The sequence below is a fragment of the Phocoena sinus genome, chromosome 14 (genome assembly GCF_008692025.1).
Source record: "Phocoena sinus isolate mPhoSin1 chromosome 14, mPhoSin1.pri, whole genome shotgun sequence".
Classification (NCBI taxonomy): Eukaryota; Metazoa; Chordata; class Mammalia; order Artiodactyla; family Phocoenidae; genus Phocoena; species Phocoena sinus.
The window spans coordinates 17758321-17781399 of NC_045776.1; the positions used below are offsets into that span (position 1 = coordinate 17758321).

General features: G+C 39.4%; 1 protein-coding gene across 1 annotated transcript in view; it reads right to left on the bottom strand.

Moving 5' to 3' along the window:
* The window catches only part of WDR7 (WD repeat domain 7), a 372564-nt gene extending 350085 nt beyond the window's left edge, over positions 1-22479 (bottom strand). Inside the window, 2 exon segments of the mRNA XM_032602743.1 lie at positions 914-1085; positions 22273-22479. Of these exon segments, the coding sequence (XP_032458634.1) occupies positions 914-1072 (159 nt within the window). The 5' untranslated portion in view covers positions 1073-1085; positions 22273-22479.
* Positions 22480-23079: the final 600 nt, after the last annotated feature.

A 23079-nucleotide genomic window follows, 5' to 3' on the forward strand; every position in this document is an offset into this window, starting at 1 on the left:
GAAAAAAGCCAATCACAGAAGATCACATACTAAATGATTCTATTTACATAAAGTGTCCAGAATAGGCAGATCTATAGAGACAGGAAACAGATTTGTGGTTGCCCAGGGGACATGGGGGTATATTGGGCGTAACTGCTACAAAGTACAAGGTTTGCTTCCAAGGTGATGAAAATGTTCTAAAATTGACTGTGGTAATGCCTGCACAACTCTGTGAACAGGGTAAAGAAACATTAAATTGTACACTTTAAAGAGTATATTGTATGGCGTGTAAATTTTATCTCAATAAGGCTGTTAAAAAAAAAAGTTTAGTTAAAAAAATCAACTTTCTTGCCTCTACATTTCATGCCAGCTACCGCCCCATTTTCTCTGTTCCCCCTTACAGAAAAATTCCTGGGGAGAGTTGTCAGAGATTGGAGGTTAAAATATGGAAAAAGACAGTCTCTCCACAGAGAGCCAGCGCCCAGAAGCAGAGCACACTGAGCATTCCACACCAGTAAAGGACGGCAAAAAATACATAGTGACTTTTAAAATAAATATGACAAAATTTACAAACAGTTTTACAAAAAGTTTTGCTCTCTTCAAGACATTGACCTTAGAAGGTATAAATATGCTCCAAATTGTTTTTTAATACCTTTTTTGGAAACCTCCTTCAATATGGTTAGAAATTTTCTGAAAAATGTTAAATGTAACATATTAAGCCAGGTAGGATAGATATTATAGTTGAAAATCAAGCCAAAAGCCAGCAGAAGTCAACTCTGATGAATCATGTAAATAATCATTCTGAATACCAATTTTAGTCAAAATATATCTCACAGAAGATATATTATGAGGTCAAATTATTCTGGAACTGTGTTATTTTTTGTTAAGTAGTTTATTATATGTGAAAAGTACAATAGGCACTTCAAACACTCACTTCCAAGTCTACTGAAAGGTCCCAGAGACATATTTGCCCATCATGGCATCCAGTCACGACCGTGGCCCCATCATCTGTTAAGAGTACTGCTGAGATGCAGTGGGTTGGTGCTTTGCGACCCCAAAGAACGATGGGTAGAACAAGGCTGTTTCCTGCCATTGTGCTTTCAAACCTGGAAATGTTATAAGAATAATGTCAAATGTTGTATTTCCTTCTAAAACATATTACACATTTTTCTTATGAAGCCAACTTGAACTTCCTAAGTGCCAAGAATTCCACTAAACATTATATATATAAATAAAACAGACACATACATAAAAGTATATAAAATCTAATTAAAATCTCAATTAATCCTCACAACAAATCACACGGTAAGTACTATTAGCGCTCTTCCTTCACATGTAAAGACAGTGAGTCATAAAGAGTTGCAAAGTGAAAGTGGAAGAAATGGAACCCCAGTCAAGACCCAGGCAGCCTGACTTAGAACCCGGGGTCTTACTCACTCTGCTCTGCTACCAAGGCAAGTGAGGTCTCCAAATCTTGTTAAGTCTCCAAACCAATGATAGTTAGCAATGTCCAAGAAAAACTGAGAGTTTTTGACAGTGTCCTAAACATTAAAAAGAATACTGCCCACTGAGAAACTCATTCACCGTATTTAGTACAAACCTATTATGTCTCAAAGTCACGAATGTCTTTTATTCTAAACTCTGAAACCTGAGGGATAAAGAACTTTAAACTCATTTCTGAATAATAAACATTTAGTTGTGGTAAAGGTGTTTAAATCTGAGATGAACGATCAATTAAGCAGTGTACATTAGAGGACCCTGTTGGTCGCACAAATACAATGAATTATTCCTTCATATGACAAAATTAAGAGCTAGTTAGTGAAACAACTAGATTTAGGTGTTACGAACTGTGTGATTACAGACTTAAGTACTAGTTCAGAGAAGTTCAAGAGACACGAAAACTGGCATAATCAGAGAAGGCTCCATATAAGACAGAGACTCTGCCACACTTTATGAGACACGAGGAGTCACTCATAGGCTTGGGTTCCACGTGGCAACAAAAGATATACGTATAATGTAGACTCTTTAGAACGCTAAGATTGTCCTAAGAAATTTTCAGAGACACTTAAAGGAGTAACCACTTTCTATGAAAGAAACTAGTTTAATACCCATGGTCCTACTGCTGGTTGCTTTTAGCAAAAGTCTTTTCTTTAATCCACTACTTACACTCTTTAAACAAATAAATAAAACTAAAACTAAAATCCCTTTCCCTGGAAAGAAAATTAGGCAAGTAAAAAATTATGAATGATGTTAACCAAAAGCAGTCTATGTATATTACATCTTTTATTTTTTGTTAGAATTCATGGCTTTCATCAATTTGCCTCCCCCAAAACTTCATCTGTTTGCTACAGGTAAAAGTTGTTTGCTACAACCTGGGAAAAATTCCAAGTTCCCTTCCTATTTATAAAACCATTTATGTATCATGTTCAGCGGTTCATAGACTACTATGACATTAACAATTTTTTCCATATTCCTATTTAATATCAGAAAATGAAACAAAGCACTGAGCCAACTTTAACAAATTTGGTACAGCATGTTCCTGGCTGAATAACGTATCCAACAGTGACTTTCTCAAAAAGAGAATCTGGAAGGAGTTCATTCTTCCATGGTGACAGCATTCATTTTTAAGCTATATCACCAAAGATTTCTCTCAATTAAATAAGCTCACAGCATCTAACACAATATGGTGAGATCTGGAAAGAATATTTCTCTCGATATTTGAGCACTCGTATTCGATGCATACGCCTAGCTTGAAGAGAATGCAAATACACAGATTCAGCACTAAGGAATATGTGTGTGACAGGGAGATGTGTCTGTTCTGATGCAACAGGAAAGAAATTTCTGGTATTCAAGTGACAAGGAGCTCAAGGAAACCTGGAAGAAGAATACATTTCATAGCTCTTAAAACAAGTGAAAATAATCGCCCATAACATGATAAAGGTATTGGAAAACACAAGAAAACACATCCATCTCTAACTCAGCTTCTCCAGAAACTAAAACAAATCCACATTCTAACGAAAATCAGGAACTGACAGTCAATCAGAATCTGAGAAGAATTCTCATTAAGGGCAATTAAGAATCTTCATAAGGGAATACATTGTATTAGTTTCCTAAAAACTGCCCTGACCACAAACTGAGTGGCTTAAAAAACAGAATTTGTTGTCTCATAGCTCTTGAGCTAGAAGTCTGAAAGTAGGTGGTGTCACAGTTAGTTCCTTTTGAGGGTTGTGAAGGGAAAGATCTGATCCACGCCTCTCTCCTTGGCTGGTAGAAGGCCAACTTCATGCTCACATGGTGTTCTCCTATGTACACATCTCTCTCTTTTTTTATAAGGACACAGTCATGTTGGGTTAGGGCCCACCCCGATGACCTCATTTAACTTGATTACCTTTATAAAGACCTCCAAATAAGGGCACATTCTCAGGTACTAGAGGTTAAGACTTCAACATACGAATTTTAGGGGAACACAATTCAACTCATAGCAGGGACATGTCCTTTTAAAAGAACATAGCCTAGGGCTTCCCTGGTGGCGCAGTGGTTGAGAGTCCACCTACCGATGCAGGGCACATGGGTTCGTGCCCCGGTCCGGGAGGATCCCACGTGCCGCAGAGCGGCTGGGCCCGTGAGCCATGGCCACTGAGCCTGCGCGTCCGGAGCCTGTGCTCCGCAATGGGAGAAGCCACAGCAGTGAGAGGCCCGCGTACCGCAAAAAAATAAATAAAATAAAAGAACATAGCCTAAAATTAATTATCCAAAAAGCAATTCTCCCTTAGGAAATAATGTTACAGAACTTCACTGTATCTTTTCCAGGGGATCATACTACATCAGCTTATCTGCTATTACAACTGCTTATTTGACGAATTAGGTAAGAAGTTCTGTCCAACCAAGGTGGGGGGGAGGGGGGGGTCGAATTCAAAATTCACTGCTCTATATCCAAGGACATTAGGGATTCACTGGGATAAAAAAAAGAAAAAAAATCACATTTTTCTGGAAAAGGCCCAAATCAAAAGTGACTGAATAAATGATTAGTGCCATATAGTATTAACTGTAATAGAAACTCTGAAGAAAATTCTTACTAACTCTCCAAAATATTGTGTACAATATACTCATATTTTGTAACTAATACATTAAGGGGAAATACCACCTTTCAAATTTTAGAGTTATAAATAAATATGCTGTACGACTAGATGCTCCTAAAAACAGAAGAATACTAAGAACATTCAATTTTCATCTATGTTTGTATCAAATCTGACTTAAAATTATATTTAAGCATTGGCTATTAAATAAAACTGTTTTACTGAAAACGCTTTAGAGTCAAATAACAGAAGTTCTAGATTCTACCCCTCATTTTGCCACCAACCATGCAGGCTTTGAGCATATCATCTCATTTCTGAGGCTTGGTTTTCTCATCAAGAGGTAGTTATAAAATTAATTTTGAATCATTTTGAAGTCAAAGAAATCAAATCATAAAGAGCAGGGGTTTGAGAGATAAAAAAATCAAGCCATCTCTTTTGGTTACCTTAATTTCATGTATTTCTATTTCACCTAATTGCACCTATTTCTCAGTTCTATACAGAAATAAAGCCATACTTCAGTTAAAAACAACAAAAATAATAGTTGAAAAAACACTGAACTTACAGTCAGAAGAACTATATTCAAATCCTGACTCTTCTATGCAATCTTGAAAAAGTTACCCCTCCAGGTCTCAGCTTCCCCATCTGTAAAAGATGGACGATAATACCCTCCTTTCAGAAAGCTGTCATAAAGGTTAAGAGAGATCATATATGTAATGCAACTAGTAAAATATCCATCACATGGCAGATGATCAGCAACTATTAATTTTTTTAAAACACAGATTTTGCTATTCTTCACATGCTGCTTCCACATCTACTGATTTCTTTCAGCACTGTAGCTTAACATTTAATAAAGTTGTACCTTTTCAAGAGGTTACTATCTTTCACTGACTTTTTGACACAATATAAAAGTACTACTACTGTATATGCCTGTCAAACAATTCTATCTGCAAATATGACAATTCAATTCTGCATGACTTTATTAGAAATAATACTACAAACTCCAATCCCAATACTAAGACAGCTTTCAAATTAAATTCTGATCTCATTTCCCAAGTTTCCATTCTGTGTCTATACCATGGAATTACAACAGGAGATAAAATAGACACATTGACCTACACAATGGGGCTTACACACATGCAAACAACTACCACAGAGTGTGATACAGGAGGAATCTCAAGACCTAATGGAGACACAAAAGATGGATATCCTAACCTATACTTCAGGAAGGGTTCTTGGAAGAAATGATGAGTGAGAATGAGTAGTAATTACCCAAGGAAGAGGCTCAAGGAATCACATATTCTAAGTCCCCAAGGTGACAGATCTCAGTTCTTTCTGGACAGTGAAAATAGCAGGGCTGGCATTCAGAGCACAAAGGCAGAATGAGACAAGAAACAACAAGCCCACATGCACCAAATCATAAGAACTTGGTAACCCACCTCAAGGAATTTGGAGTTTAACCTGATAGCAATGGAAAACAGGTCAACTGTTTTAAATCTGATTAGCTTTTCAGAAAGATCCCTCGAGCTACAATACAAAAGGGAGGGAGAAAACTCTGGGTCTGAAGACCAGTGGGGCTACTGCAGTACTGCTGGTAAGAGAGATGGTGCCTAAATGTATCACAACTTCATTACTATTTCTGGATTTCTCTGTCTAATGGCTGTCTCCCCTACTAGTCTTTAAGCTCCCTAAGAACAAGAACCACATCGATGTATTTACCACCACATGATGTGGATGTAGCATAGTGTCTGCCATATGGGACGTCTTTAATAAATATATGATGAAGGGTAGCAGTGGTGAAAATGGTAATAATAAGATGAACATGAGAGCTATTTTAGATATACAATAGATAGGACTTGGTGTTCAACACACCAAATTGATAAAAACACAACATAGATTTCGATACAGGTTTTTTACACAAAGGTACTCCAAGAACAAAAGTAAAGGGAAAACAATTTAAAATACTAAACGCCCTCTATATAAAGAACAGGCACTATTATTATTATACTGATGCCCAGTGAAGTCATCAATAATTTCAGATTCTAATATGTGAGATAAATTATTATACACCTAAGCAGAATTTACAAATTTAGGTTTTGAGAAGTAAGAAGATACTACAAGGTTTCACAATGGTCTTGAGCAGGACCAGAGTTTAAAGAGACTTAATGGTCCCATAACTATATATCCATCTAAGCAGAGAAGCAGTATGCGAAGACTATTTGAGATAGTATACAGGAAAACCAAATGGGATGCTACTGCAATAAGCCTGGCTGCAGTGATAAGAACCTGGCTAAAATGATGAGAGTTTTGAAAGAAAAAGAAAATATAAGGCATTACAGAAGAACAGTAAATCATCGGGTTTGATGAAATATGTAAGGCGTGAGGCAAGAAAAAGACATGAATGACTATTACTGTTGCAACAAAAATAGAAATGAGGTTTTTTCCTCTCCTGATAACCAGGAAAATAAAGGGAACAGTGAACAGGCTAGAGAAGAAACATAAACTGGCATGAGTTAATTAATCCTAGTTTTATTTTAACTGTTACTAATCTGTAGTGTCTATAGTTAGATTTGTCCTTCACAAAACTAACCAGTCACCCCTAATCCTGTGTAATTTAGGAAATTTACACCCTGCACCTGATATTTACTCTTTACTCTCCCTATAAACTCTTGTAGCAAATAACCCCTTGTAGCTGTTTGCATTTCAGAAAGGAGGTCATAATGTAGACCGATAACCCAGAGGCTAACGGACCCAATTACCAGGTTGCCTGACTCCAGCAATGACTGTTTTGAAATAATGCAAGAAAAAGAATGCAAGACCTTCACCATTTTGATCCTTATCACTCACTTCGGACTTCGAACTCCCCTATAAGAATCCCTGTAATTCCCCAGGAAGCGGGGGGCACAGTTCTTGGGGCACTAGCCTGCTATGCCTTCCCTTTGCCTGGCAAAGAAAATAAAAAGCCTCTCTATTTCTTATCTTCCATTTCTCTGTCTCCGTATTTTTATTCAGCATTGGTGCACAGGGAGCCAGATTTGGCAACATTACTTTCCAAGCAGAGTGATAAGAGAAAGTAAGCAAGCATGGGGGCGGGGGGGCGGGGGGGGGGGGGGGAGGGGGGGGGTGGGCGTGAGCAAAATAAGAATGTAATGAGGCAACAGAGAAACTGAGGCATAATCTGGTCTCAGAGAAATTAGAGCTCAGGAAATATGTTCACAAAATGGCACCAGAGAACTCAACAAAAATCGTCTCACGTGAACGGGAAAAATCCAATCACCCTTTGCCTGTATCACTGAACCAAGTCATTGCAAAAGTTGATGAAATATGGGTCAACCTCCTGCTGTTTTGCTTTTGTTTTTGATATTTAAGCAGTTGTAAAAGAAAGGCTTTTGTAACTGACCAAAAAAAAAAAAAAACTGCCTTCCTAATATAGAAATGGAGAGAAGTATATAGCTCGTTACCATCTTATAGAGATCTATTTGAGTGGATATTTATTTATTTATTCTTTATAAACACAAGTACATAATATTTGAAATTCCAATTTATTACAAGTTTACCCTTCAATGGGGCCCTTCCTCCTTAAAGATAATTTAAAAAACAACAAACAACCCAGGTGTCACTAAAGTGGGAACACGGACTTCTCACTGTTACCAAGAACAGACTGGCTCCAGGGTAAGAGGCAAGGAAGGTGTTGGTGACTGGACTGTGAAACTGTAACATCAGCGCTAACTCCAAGCCTGGGGGAGCCAGAACGGTAAACCTATCCAGTAGCCCCTGGAGCAAACCCCACTTTAAGAGGTTTTATTCTCAGGTTCTGTGAGCGGCAATCCCCTTAGTGGATTTTTTTTCCCTTAATTTAAATAGGCACAGAAGAGCTTAGTTGCTCACATTTTCCAAATTCAAAGTTGATAGAAAAGAAAATTAAACCCTGTTTCGCAGTTTTATCAAAATCTGCCAAAAAGGGAAAGAAGACTACAAAGTTTTGCCTAAACATAACTACTCACTATGGGAAGGGGCCGCTGAGCCCCTCCTCCCGCCCGCCACATTTAGGTCCTTCAGCAACTCTCTCAAAATTACACTGCAAACTCATCTCAGAGCTCAGAGGCACACACAGACCTCCTGATTCCTAATGAAATAAATACCCTTCCTTATTCTATGTTGTCTGCATTTACCACAAAATTCCATTTACCAGAAAACTTCATTCTCCAGTCAATCTGGTTAATCAAGATTTTACTAAAACACATTACTCAAAGGTAAGTAGAACTGTAGTATTTAGGGATGAAATGATCTGATGTCTGGGGCTGGCATGTGGGAGATGGTGGAGGGGAAGAGGGGGTAAGAGGTATTGAAAGGGATGAAGATGAAACAGGAACATAAGTGTGATGGGTGGTACGCATCCAGATGCACCTCGGGAATAAAGGACTTATTACCCCAGCCGCTGAGAGCACTGGGCTGTCAGCCCCCACTAACGACTGCCCCAGCCAAAGGGAGACACCTTGCCGCCTTCCAGTAGGACAGCCCACATCCAACAACTGATCAATCCAGGGATAAACAGTAAAGGCCAGGCCCCCTCATATCAATTCAGTATAGTTCTGAAGGGTCATTCCATCTTTGGAACTACCCCCAGGCTCAACTGAGATTCCTTCCGCTGAGACTCATTACAGCTCAACTTCTCCCTCTGGCCAAACCTGCTTCCCTTCCCCAGGTGTCGGGACTAAAAGCACTCCCTTATAAACCTGAGTGCTAATCTCCATCTCAGAATCTGCTTGCCAGGAAACCCAAACTGTAAAAATAAACGTTGAAGTTCCTTTTAGTACAAGAGTGTTCATTACATTGTTCTTACTGTTTTTATGTGCTTGAAAATTTCTCTAATTGTTAATGGGTACATGGAAAGAACTTTAGTGTCCATAAATCAGGGATTAAATAAATTATTAGAGTCTTACAATGGAACGCTGCAGCATGAGATATGAAATAATCTCCAAAATATATAGTGGGATGAAAAGGTGCAGTACAGCGTTTAAAATACATTCCCATTTTAGGTTCTAAAAGGGGTATATATATGTATCTACACACATCTGTAATACACACACACACAAACGTTTAGAATAATTCTGTAATGATACCAAATTAAAAAAAAAAAAAAACAGTAATGAAAACTACCTCTGAAAAGGAAGAGTAAGAGAAGTAAGAGACTGGATTGTGTGGGAATCCTGATTCTCAAGATAAATCCTTTGGTCTTAAGGGGTTTTTTTCCCCCAGCCTTTGGGTATTTCACTGTATTCCAAAAGACAGTTTAATAAATAAATTAATTAAATGGCCCACGGGACTTCTCTGGCGGTCTGGCAGTTAGGACGCCGCACTTCCACCACAAGGGGCCCAGGCTCGATCCCTGGTAGGGGAACCAAGATCCCACAAGATGTGCAGGGCCAAAATAAATAAACAAATAAAATAAAATCCATGGCCGTGATTCACCAGGTTCTTTTATTTTAAAGATGCACATACACACACAACATGGAGTTTTCAAAAAAGCGTTTAACTTTAACAAGTATTTGTCTTTAGCCTATAACCTGTTCCAACACTAGCTCCTCTCTGCTGTGAGTGCCCTGTCCCAAAACCTGTGATTCACTGCTCCTGCAACCACGTTTTCACAAGATTTTCTACACACTGGTGCAGAACACTCGTCACTTTGTGTGTAGTTATTTGTTTACAAATGCATCCATTCCACTAAAATCTGTTTCCCTGAAGAGTAAAACCAAATCATCGACGTAAGCCCGCCATCTTTGTTATTTAATCATTATCAAACAAACTGCATTTCACTGGGATTTGAGGTGACTTACCAGCACCTAGAATAGTTATAGACTTTTACTAGTGACCAATATGTACTTACTGAATGAAAAAAGAGAATAACAATAATTAGCATTTACTAAGCTTTCACTGTGTGCCAAGCAAGATATTTCTGAGGAAGGAATATCTCATCTTTTTTGCTAAATCTAATTATTCCTGGACTCTTTGAAGGATCTTACTCCCTTAATTATCCTTTCACTGTCTACCATTTCATCTGTCTTTCAGTTCAGTTAGGCTTTGTCCTTCAAACATGTTCACATCTCATTTTTGTCCAAAACACTTTCACTTGTTAATAGCCTCTGCTTGTAAATCTAGTAATCGCTCTCTCTCTCTCTCTCTCTCTCTCTCTCTCTCTCTCTCTCTCTCTCTCTCTCGCTCTCTCGCTCTCTCTCGCTCTCTCTCGCTCTCTCTCTCATTCATTCTTTCTCTCATTTTATCTCTGTTTCTCTCACTGTAATTACAATCAACATCTTGAAACCCACGGTCTTAAACATAGTGTTTCCATTTCCTTACTACAAAAGGCCTCATGTAATCTAGGTTCTATCTTCAAACACACCTAATCTAAGGCTGCTCAAGATTGCCCTCCCTCTACATGAAGAGGTCAACATTTCTCTAATATGATACTCCAGGAAAGAACTCTCCAATATTGCAGAGAGAAGCAAGGCCTTAGGAGAGAAGCGAGGAAAGAGAGGATTCTTTGACATTAATGGACTGTTGATACCTACTCTTTCTAACCATCTTACTCAGTCCTTACATTATATTCAGTCTTACACAGCTACTAGTTTGACACGGCTGATCATTTGCTAATTCTCAACCCTCTCTCTTTCGTTTCTGGTACAGCATACTCTACCAATTATCTTCTTCCTATTTTTTCAGCTTTATTCTGCCTAGCTATGTGAAGGCCTAGAAAGCCCTAAGAAAACTTCAAGGAAGAAGGGAGGATCTTTCATCCCTGTTTTTCACTAGATTTGGACTTTTTTTTTTTTTTTTTTTGGCTGCACCTGGCAGCGGCCTGTGGAATCTCAGTTCCCCTATCAGGGATTGAATGACACAGCAGTAAAAGCCTAGAACACTAACCATTAGGCAACCACAGAACTCCCAAGGGAATTTTTTTTTTTTTTTTTTTTTGACAGGTGACTTTTCAATTAAAGCCAAAAGACCATGGAATGATCTTTTCAAGTGCTGAGGAAAAAATAAATTGTACACCCAGCAAAATTTTTATCAAGAATGGGGGTGAAACTTTCACATGAAAATTGATACAAGTGTCATCAAAAGACCTTCACAGTGCCAGTTATCAATTTATTGTTTCTCAGCTCCAAATTCACCCTTCTGCTCTACAAAAGTGGAGATGACTCTTTATTTTTTTTTAACATCTTTATTGGAGTATAATTGCTTTACAATGGTGTGTTAGTTTCTGCTTTATAACAAAGTGAATCAGTTATACATATACATATGTTCCCATATCTCTGCCCTCTTGCATCTCCCTCCCTCCCACCCTCCCTATCCCACCCCTCTAGGTGGTCACAAAGCACCGAGCTGATCTCCCTGTGCTATGTGGCTGCTTCCCACTAGCTATCTATTTTACGTTTGGTAGTGTATATATGTCCATGCCACTCTCTCACTTTGTCACAGCTTACCCTTCCCCCCCCAATATCCTCAAGTCCATTCTCTAGTAGGTCTGTGTCTTTATTCCCATCTTACCCCTAGGTTCTTCATGACCTTTTTTTTTTTTCTTAGATTCCATATATATGTGTTAGCATACGGTATTTGTTTTTCTCTTTCTGACTTACTTCACTCTGTATGAAAGACCCTAGGTCCATCCACCTCACTACAAATAACTCAATTTCATTTCTTTTTATGGCTGAGTAATATTCCATTGTATATATGTGCCACATCTTCTTTATCCATTCATCCGATGATGGACACTCAGGTTGTTTCCATCTCCTGGCTATTGTAAATAGAGCTGAAATGAACATTTTGGTACATGACTCTTTTTGAATTATGGTTTGCTCAGGGTATATGCCCAGTAGTGGGATTGCTGGGTCGTATGGTAGTTCTATTTGTAGTTGTTTAAGGAACCTCCATACTGTTTTCCATAGTGGCTGTATCAATTTACATTCCCACCAGCAGTGCAAGAGTGTTCCCTTTTCTCCACACCCTCTCCAGCATTTATTGTTTCTAGATTTTTTGATGATGGCCATTCTGACTGGTGTGAGATGATATCTCATTGTAGTTTTGATTTGCATTTCTCTAATGATTAATGATGTTGAGCATCCTTTCATGTGTTTGTTGGCAATCTGTATATCTTCTTTGGAGAAATGTCTATTTAGGTCTTCTGCCCATTTTTGGATTGGGTTGTTTGTTTTTTTGATATTAAGCTGCATGAGTTGCTTGTATGTTTTGGAGATTAATCCTTTTTTGTGGCTGCACCGTGTGACATGCGGGATCCTAGTTCCCGGACCAGGGATAGAACCTGCAGTGGATATGCAGAGTCTTAACCACTGGACTGCCAGGGAAGTCCCCCAAGGGAATATTTTTGAAATTTGATTGTTCTTTTAATAAAAGGCTTAAGATGATATTTACTTTTCCCCTTGTGATTCTCCCCAACGTTTTATTACAAAAAATGCTGAATATACAAAAAGTTTGAAAATAGTATAAAGATCACTCCATAAATAATATTTTGTCAAATTTCCTTTGTCAGTACATGTGTATATAAAGAGAGAGATTTTTTTTTTGCTGAGCCATTTGAAAATAACCTACACATATCATGCCAATTCACCCCTAAATACCAAGCTTAAAAATAAGAACATTTTCCTTCATAAACACAACGCCATTATCACAATCACCATTATCAATACCATAATAATCCTCTAATAGTATCTAAAATCCAGTCCATATTCAAATTACTTCGACTGTCTAAAAAATATCTTTTATAATTTTTTTAAAACCAGTGAGTAAAATATTCAAGTTTTACTGACTGCATTTGGTTGTGATGCCTCTTTACTCTTTAGTTCTAGAAGAGTCCTACTTCATTTTTCATATTAACTTTCACTCTTCATATTAACTTTAAATAAACAAAACCAATTGCTTGTAGAATGTTCCAGATTTTAGATTTGTCTGAGTTTATTTACAATGTCATTTATCACATGTTCATCTATCTCCTCTTCTTCCTATAAACTGGAAGTTGGATCTAAAGGCATCATCGAACTCAAGTGAAACATGTTTGGCAAGTATCCTTCATAGGTGATGTACACTTCACACTGCATCACCACAGAAGACGTAACATCACACTGTCCCACTATCAGTGATGCCACCTACGACCACTTGACTAAGGCTATTTTCCCCTTTAAAACCATGAATAACCTATGGAGTGATACTCTGATAAGACCATACTGTTCTGCAAAGTCTCATGGGATACTGGTATCCCATGTGATTTCTAAAAGCTATAATAAAAGATTACATATGAAAAATCTAGTATCAGATCAATGTTCATTTCTCTATATTGCCTTTCTAATGCTCAAATGCAAAAGCAAGATGTATTTCTAGCCCAGGAATACAGGCATTTTCACCAGAGAGTCAATACTGTCTTGGTCTGTTTGCTTCCTGTGCCCCAAGGCAGGCCCTCTGAGACCTGCAGACAAAAACAAACTCAAATTCTCTCTCATGAGAACAGGCACACATGAACAAGAGCAAGCAGGCCTCCACTACCCACCTACCAATGGGGATTATGAAAAGCAGGGACTGCAGACTAAATAACTAAACCTACTTGCCACCATTGCAATGAATGAAGAAAGAAATCTTTAAAGGTTTATTCAAATTCTCAGAACATCCCTACGTCATTTGTCAAAAAAGTGTGTTCAAGTCAAATTCATGGTTTGATGAAGGAAGTAGTCATTAATATTAAGAATTTTCTTTGTGCTTGTGCCTTTGCTATCAACTCATTGAAGACTTAGAAAACACTGAATCAGGTAATGAAGACTGTTTATTATAATGCAATGAGATAGCTAGATCAGAAAATGCATGAAGGAATTACTGAGCTGCTTCCTCAGAACAAAGGGTGTCTGGAATTAAACAGCTGTGAGGGACACCACCTTCTGAACACCAAGCTTGTCGCTAAGTTGACAAGATAATCCTCTCTTATTTGAGTGGCAAGAAATCTCCTCCCAGTGAACCTGACACTTTAGGATGGCTTTGCTAAAGGAAGTTCCAGTATTCTGTTTCAAAAGAACATGTGGCATGAGCAGATGGCAACAGAAGACTACACTTACTTCTCATTGCTAAGTCAGCCCTGAGCAAGCAAGAGCTGGGTTTTGAAGAACTGTAGAGCTATCTGGTCAAAAATAAATCACAATTTTAAAAATGATTCATAGATTTTGAGGCATATGAATCACGTTTCAAATTTCTGCAGCTACTTATGCTCTATCCATCACCAACCTGCCTCAGTTTCAAGAGTTACTGATTAACCTAAAAGCAAACTATGCCCACCAAGCCCCTACATTTTAGGTAAACAGATCCCATCTGGTAGAACCAACTTCAACCTTATCTCCCGAACCACCTCTAATCTCACCTCCATCCCCAACCATTCCTACTGCTTTCCCTCACACTGTCATCAAAACTCTAAACTGAGCACTGAAGCTTCTCATTGTTCATAAATTAAAATACCCAGAAGAAAAAACAAACATGCTTTCCCAACTAGAAGATGAACTGTCACAATATGGGGATCAGTAAGCTGTGTTGAGTAAGTATGAAGATTTGAGAGTCACACTAACTAGGGCAGACCCAGCTCCCCCATTTATTAACTGTAACCTTAAGGAAAAATGTACCTCTTTCCAAATCAGAATGTCTTCATTTGTAACATTATCCCCCTCCTTATATCAATGCATAGATCATAGAAAAGTTTCCACCTGTCACACAAATGCTCTTGACAAGGTCACCAAAACCTCCCCATTGCTAAACCCAGTGTCAAGTCATAATCCGCATCTTTCTTGACCTACCAACAGCATTTGGCATAGTTCATGCTTCCTCCTCCTTGAAACACTTCTTCACTTGGCCCCCAAGTCTTCACACTTTCCTGCTACCTTTAGTAGCAGGCTAAAGTCCATGGCTTTAGTCTCTATTTTTCCTCATTTTCTGACCTTTAAATATTGGCATACCCAGAGCTTAGTCCTTGGACTTCTCTCCTCTGGCAATACTCCCTCCCTCCCTCCCTCAGTGATCTCACCAAGCCTCACAGCTTTAAATACCAGCTATACATTAACAATTTCCCAATTTCTAGCTGGTGGCTCTCTTCTGATTCCACATATGCAGTTTCCTACTCAACATTTCCATCTGGATAGCTAATAAGCTTCTCAAACTTGACATGTTCAAAAGTGAGTCTCTGGTCTTCTTCCCCAAATCTGCCCCTCCCACAGTCTTCCGCATCTCAAGTAATGGCAAGTCCATCTTTAGAGCTCCTTCAACCACTTTAGGTCTCTGCTAAAATGTCATCTTCTCAGTGAGGCCTTTCCTGACCAGCATAAATTGCAAAATCCACCACTCCCATGGTATTTTATTATACTTCTCCAGAGCACTTACAATCATTTAACATACCAAGTGTCATACTTATTTATATCCTGTCTGAATCTGCCACTATAACACAAGCTCCAAGAAGGTGATGATTTTTGTTTTGTTCTATACTGTATTCCCAGCGCCTAGAATTTCTGCCACATATGAGGTACCCAAATATTTACTGAATAAATGAACAAAGTAATGAATGACGTTCATTTGCTTGGCTTTAAAAATGTTGTACCCATCAATAAATTAAAATACATCTTGATTTTACATGCTTCGGATTTCAGAGTTTCTTTTCAATGAATTTTTCTATAATAGTGCCAACAATTAATACAATTGTTGTATTAATCAAATCCCTGTTAATGTACTAATTGCTTTTCCCCAGCTGCAGGCTGCACCTATATTCTAGCCTCTTTTACTCTGTGACACATACACAACAAGACATGTCTTAGGACCTATGCAGCAAATCACCTAACATGGTTTACATTAACTAATCGCTACCACACTCACCAAGGCCTGTTAGTGAATCACAAAACTGTTTCAAACTAAGTAAACTGATATTACATTAGAGCGAACTTGTCATTCCCGTTAATGGTGGTTTTTTACTGTTTGTTTGTATTTGAAATGTTTCGAAAAAAGAAGAGCCCTTAAGGAAGACAGCCAAATAAACAACTTGAATGTGAGAACAGAAGGTAACTGGCACATTCTATCAATCTGTTATCATTGACATATACTAACTACCAACATTCAGAGAGAAATATGTATGTGCAAAACACTAGTAAAATGTTTTCAGTGAGTTTGAAGGGTCATAAATTACAATTGCTAACTGAATGGGAGGCAGTGGTTAAAAAGCCACGTCTTTCCAGTAGTTTTCTATTCTACAAGAGCCTACAGAATAACTCCCAATACTTCAGAAATTTTCTCTGCCCTGAACTGACCAGGGCCCTAACACTTTATTGTTCCAACATTTTTTGACGACTACTAACACAAGAAACCATCAGCCCAAAAAAACCTACATTTTCATTAAACATCACCAACACATTTTGGAAAAGATGCCTAATTTTATTTAGAATATTTACTATTTTATGAATATCGTGTATATGTTACTTAACAGAAAACAAAAAAATTCCACTTGGACAGGACTTTCTGAATGCAGTCATGGTGTAGGACTTCTTCCAATAATATCTTTTGTGCTCTTATCAGCAAAGTGGTTTTAAGTATCAGATACAGATCAAGGCAAATGAATGTGCACAGAGTTCGAATTCTAAGTTAACATCACAATCATAGTATCTATAAGTAGAAAGGTAAGGTATCCTCTTATTGATGACAGGATCTCACTGAGCCATACATAAGCTCTCAGTTGGTTTTGCCCACGATCACTGGCATGCATATATGTAAGATTACAAACTCTCTGTAAAGTGCAACAATGAATGGACAAAATGGGACTAGAACCTATAAACCCCCATACTCTAATCATTGAGTTTATCCATCGCAACAAACAAAACAGTGTCACAAAGAAATGTAACAGATAAACCAGGAATAAAAGCACTACCTAGTTCCAGGCCTAACTCTACAAGTACCAAAACTATTTCAAGGTTTATACTATGGATTTTGATCTCTGTCTAGTAGAACACACACACACAAAGGTAGAATATCAATATATGAAAATCAGTAGCATTTTCTTCTATCAGCAATAATCTACTTTAAATTAGTATCTATTCACGATATTTTTTAAAACTGCAAAGAATTTCTTCCTGCTCAGTCATAAATGGAAAGCCATTCCATGCTCTTGGATAGGGTGATCTAACATTATAAAAATGTCAATTGTCCCCAAAATAAACCTATAAATTCAATGCATACTAAATCAAAATTCTAGTTGTGCTGTCTTTAGAAACTCTAGCTCCAAAATATATAGAAAAGAATAAAAATCCACAAATAGCTAAGCCAACTTTGAAAATGGAAAAAGAATGAAAAACTTGCCTTACCAGAAATTTAACATCATTAGCCATTTGGGAAACATAAATTGAGACCACAGTGAATTATAGTGACAATTACCAAACGCTGGCGAGGATGCAAAGAAACTTAATCTCTCATACGTTGCTGGTGGGAATGTACAATGGTACAGCCACTCTGGAAAACAGTTTGGCAAGTTCTTCAAAAACTAAACGTACACTTACCATACCACCTAGCAATCACATTCCTAGGCATTTATCCCAGAAGATGTGAAAAATTATATCCACAAAAAAACCTGTGCAAGAATGTCCATAGGCAGCTTTATTTGTAATAGCAAAAAACTGAAAACAGCCCCAATGTCCCAGTGAATGTTTAAACAAACTGTGGCACATACATAACCATGGAATACTACCCAAATTACACAACAATTTGGATGAGCCTCAAAAATTGTCTCACCCAACAATTCAGATGCGTCTCAATCTCAAAAAGTCACATGTTGTCTAATTCCATTTATACAGCACACTTGTAATGATCAAAGTATAGATGGAAAATTGACTAGTGAACAGGGGTTAGAGGTAATAGAGGAAGGCAGACGGAACTGACTTGAAAAGGGGTGGCACAAAGGAGGTCTTAGTGGTGATAGAGTACTTCTGCATCTTGACTGCAGTGGTAGTTACAGGTATCTACCTACACAGGTGATAAAATGGCATAGAACTATATACAGGTATTGTACCAATGTCAATTTCTTGGTTTTGCTCTTTCACCATAGTTGTATAAAATGTAACAGTTGAGGGAAATTGGGTGAAGTTATATGAAATGTAACCATTGGGGAACCCAGACCTCTCTGTACTAGTTTTGCAACTTCTTTAATCTATAATTATTTCAAAATAAAGCTAAAACAAAATAAATAGGAAAACTTACTCACGTAGGAAAAAATAACCATACAAAGCCACAGTACTAAAACAGCATGATAGTAGATCAAGAGCAAACAAATAAGCCAAAGGAACAGAATGCAGTTTTCAGAGCTTCTATGAGAGGTTAATATACAGTAAGTGTGGCACCACTTATCTGTGGGAAAAGGAGAGAATGACACTAGGAAAACTGGCACACTATATGGAAAATAAACTGGATCTCTAGCTTGTGACATGTAAAAAGACACTCTGGATGTATTCAATACCTATAAATTTAAAGGAAAACTATAAAGTTAGTAGTACATAAAATAGGTAACTTTGTGACACAGAATTGGGGAAAGACTTCTTAAACAAAACCCCCAAAACACAAACCATAGGCAAAAAAATTTTAATTTGATTATATCAATTAGAAAATTTCTGTTCAATGAAGGACATCATAAAAAAAGTTATAGACAAATGACAGAATAGGAACAGATACAATATTTAAAGAACTAGTATCCAGGAAATACAAGGAGCTTGTGAAGGTCAACAAGGCGTGAAACCTCAGAATAAAAATGGGTAAAGGAATAAACAATTTTACAAAAGGGAAAACCCAGAAAGATAAAATGCCCATGAAGAAAGGCTCAAACTCATGAGTAATAGTGAAATGTAATTTAAAATGAGATTTCACTTTGCATCCATTCGTCTGGAAAAAGCAGGGGGCTGGATAACACTAAGCATTGGTGGGGTTACAAGGATACAGAAACTTTCGCGAACCACCTGCAGGTGTAGAGACCACAGCAGCTTGTTCTAGAACACAATCTGGCAATCCTTCAATAAAATATATGAAAACCCTATGATCCAGAAATCACATTGCTGGATATGTATCTCAAAGAAAGCATCACAGAGGTCTAAAAGGTGTGTTTATCACAGTATTGCCTAAAGTGGTAGGAAAATGAACGTTACATGGGTATCCACAAATAGGACAGTTGGCATATAAACTGTAGTAGATGGAAATTCTGAAGTACTGTGTATCAGTTAGAAGCAATGGACAGCAACACAAATAGATCCTTAAATAGTAGAGAGTAGGGAGTGAAAAAACTTTAATGAGATCATGCATGATATCATCTCTATAAATTTAAAATTTGGGTGCCCAGGGGGATTTCCCTGGTGGCGCAGTGGTTGGGAATCAGTCTGCCAGTGCAGGGGACACAGGTTCAAGCCCTGGTCCGGGACGGTCCCACATGCCTTAGAGCCACTAGGCCCGTGCGACAGAACTGCTGAGTCTGTGCTCTACAGGCTGCGAGCCACAACTACTGAGGTCCGCGCACATGGAGCCCACGCTTCACAGCAGGAAAGGCCACCGCAATGAGAAGCCCGCGCACCGCAACGAAGAGTAGCCCCCCCACCCCCCACTCGCCGCGGCGGAGAGGGCCCCGGCGCAGCAACAAAGACCCAATGTAGCCAAAAATAAAATAAACAAATAATTAAATAAATGTATATAAAATGTGGGCACCCAAAACAACACACATTTAATAACATACCAACAGAAGGATACACATCATACATGTCAGAATGGTTGTCTATCGGTTGGTGGGCAAGGGAAGGGAGTGGAAACTGGATATAAAAGACAATGAACGGAAAAAATCCGGAGATACACGTTGAACAGCCCAATGATGATGACTGAATTGAAAAAATTAACTCAATCCTCTGCATTTGAGGTACAAAACAAACTTTAAGGACTCACATAACATAGAGGACACCACTAAGGCTAAATGTCACCCTACCTTCCGATGGCAAAGGCACAAAACCAGCTCGCTACCTTTAGAGTTTGCGATGCTAAGCCTGTCACACAGATAGACCACCTCGCTTCCTCTGCCTCAAAACACAGCTTATATCCAAATGAAAACCAAAGGATATTGTAAGATCTCACTCAGTCCTTGAACCAGTCCGCGTTCCTGTTTCTTGCCTTTGGTGAAATGTCTTGGAGTTAGGGGCTACCTCCGAGGTTCAGTAACTCACTGAGTCCCACCCTAATCACTGAGCTGAGACCTGCAGAGCCCACACTCTTAGCTGAGCTGCCTCCGAGGTGGAGTACCCAGGGTGGACACTGGGGCAGAGGCAGTCATGATAGCTGCTAGAATCTGGGGTGATGCTCTCCCCACTTTACTGAAGAGGCTGTGGGTAACATTTGCCAGTTGTCACTTAGTTATTATTCTGTGTTGGAATATGAACCTTAGTCCCAGGATCTGTGCTTTTTACCACTTCGCTATACTAAGAAGGCTCTGAACTTGAACCCAAGTGTAAATAAATGTTGGTATTCCCCCCTATTAAAAAAAAAAGAAAGAAAAGGCTAACTATCTCAAAATTTAAGTTCCCACAGTGGTATTCAAACAAGGCAAAGCCCAGTCCCTTTGAGTTATCCAGTTATCAAGATCTTTTAAAATTTAGCTACAGGTGGCAATAAGAAAAAACAAAGTGTACACTCCGGTCTTGCTGTTAAGTAGGGTTTGAAGCATTTTTAAAATAAAGATAGACACTTAAATGAATTTCTCACAATAATCTCTGAAAATTAACAAGGCACGTGTGGAATCTAAAATATGACACAAATGAACTTATCTACAAAGCAGATACAGACTCACTAACATAGAGAATAGACTTGTGATTGCACAGGGCGGGTGGGGGGAGGGATAGATTGGGAGTTTGGGATTAGCAAATGCAAACTATTATATATATGTACAACTGAATCACTTTGCTGTACACCAGAAACTAACATAACATTATAAATCAACTATACTTCAATAAAAAAAAATTTTTTTTTTCTGGTCGCACCACGCGGCATGCAGGACCTTAGTTCCCAGACCAGGGATCGAACCTGCGCCCCCTCCAGTGGAAACAGGGAGTCTTAACCATTGGACCACCAGGGAAGTCCCTTAATAAAATACATTTTTTTTAAAAAGGAAATTAACAAGGCATTTACTACATATTTATACTGTTCTGTTTGCCCGATTTGAAATAATAAAAGCATTTCAACACATTATTTTCACTTTTAAGCTGTCCTCCACCTCCATACTGTCACAAATTACTTATAAAGAAGTGTGTGTGTATATTTCAAAAACTCAATCAATTTCTCTCATATAACAGGCAATTCTTGACATCCTGCCCATAAAGCCCTAAACAATAAACGTCGGAAAGAGTCACAGCTTGCCTTTTTTGGCTCCTGGCAAATGCTAATGCAAAATCAAGCTGTAGCTCTCACTGAACCCTAAAATCAGCAGCCATGAACAATTCCAGTGCTGTCTGTGATGCAACTGTAGCTGCCATAGTTTCAAATTCTAGGACCTGAGAAACTTACATAGCAAGTGAATCAAAACATAAAACGTAATTTTTGAATCCAAGGCAGGGTATTGCTAACTCCAAACATATAGCTTCAGAACGCTGGGACCCACTAGTAAGGGAGCAGGCATAGCAGGAATCCTCTTAGACCAAGTCTTAGGGCAAAGGGATGAGAGCGGGCAGGTGTACTAACAGACGTCTCAGTACCTTAGGCAAGGGCAAACTAAGAGTACCAGGAGAGGCTATGTGTACCCCAAAAGCAAGCACAGCATTTCCCAAAAGCACTGTTAAGAATCACCCACCCATCAACATTAAGCATCTCACCCCGTTTAGATTGCCACTGCGGGCAAGGCGGTCCCATCTCAAGACCAAAGCCAGTGTCACCAGTAGCAAATGTCACTCACTAGGCCAAGGAGTCCCAGAGACCCCTGGCAGGACCCACGCTCCAGGCACAGGCGCCTAGTCGTGGGCCTGAACCTGCAGGCGCCGCACAGACCAGAGCTTCCAGCAGCTGCGCTCTGACAGCTGGCACCGCCCCCAGTTGGAGCGGAGCTGTGACCCTCGAACCCCGGCCTCTGACTTTCACGTTGAGGGCACATTCCGCGCTGGGGTCCCCCCAGCCCCGGGGAAGCTCGAAAGCCCTTTACCTGTCACAGCTTCATCTTATGCCTCGATGTTTTCTGTCCCACCACCTGCAGGCGTCCTGGCAAAGAGGACAAGGCGAGGACGTATCCAGAGAGGAGGTGGGGTGGGCAAATCCTGGTGGGAAAACTTTGGACTGTAACCCCAGCCCAGCCTCCGTCTCTACAGAGAGGCTGCAAGCTGCCGTTGCCACCGCCACCGCCACCGCCGCTGCAGTAAATCAGCTGACACCAGCCAACTGCCGTGACTTTCGCGGCAACTGTCGCAAAAATGAGGGGGAGGGAAACTCCCCTCATTTCCCTACAAGCCTGGCCTAGGCCGGCTCGAAAAGAGCGGCCTGCGTTACCATGGAGACCAAACGGAGGCTACCATGTCAGCTGTGGGCAGGGAGTGTGTGGCGGCCATTTTGGTTATGGGAAGGCTGGTCTAGGCTTTCTTCTCGCCTCGGAGTACCATGCTGGGAGGACCAAGATGGAGGGATGGATGAAATGGCAAGTCTAGGTGTTTGTGTCCTGTGACCAGGATGTCGCAGATTTAGTCTTCTGCTCCCGAGACTCGGTCCAGACTCCCGGAAAGTGTTAGCTCTGGGACTTGGTTACTGTTTTCCTCTGCCCCCGATCTTGGCTGTTGGCCCCGATGCACAGGGCCAGAGGAGGAACTCGGCTACTTAACTAGGGGAAGTCTGACCTTGTGCAACATTCCTGTACGGGGGAGAGAATGAATGTACACTCATGTGGTCGGCAAAGAGTGGTGGACGTAAGTTCTGCATTCAGAGAGGCATGTATTCGGATCCCGGTTCCTCCACTGCACAG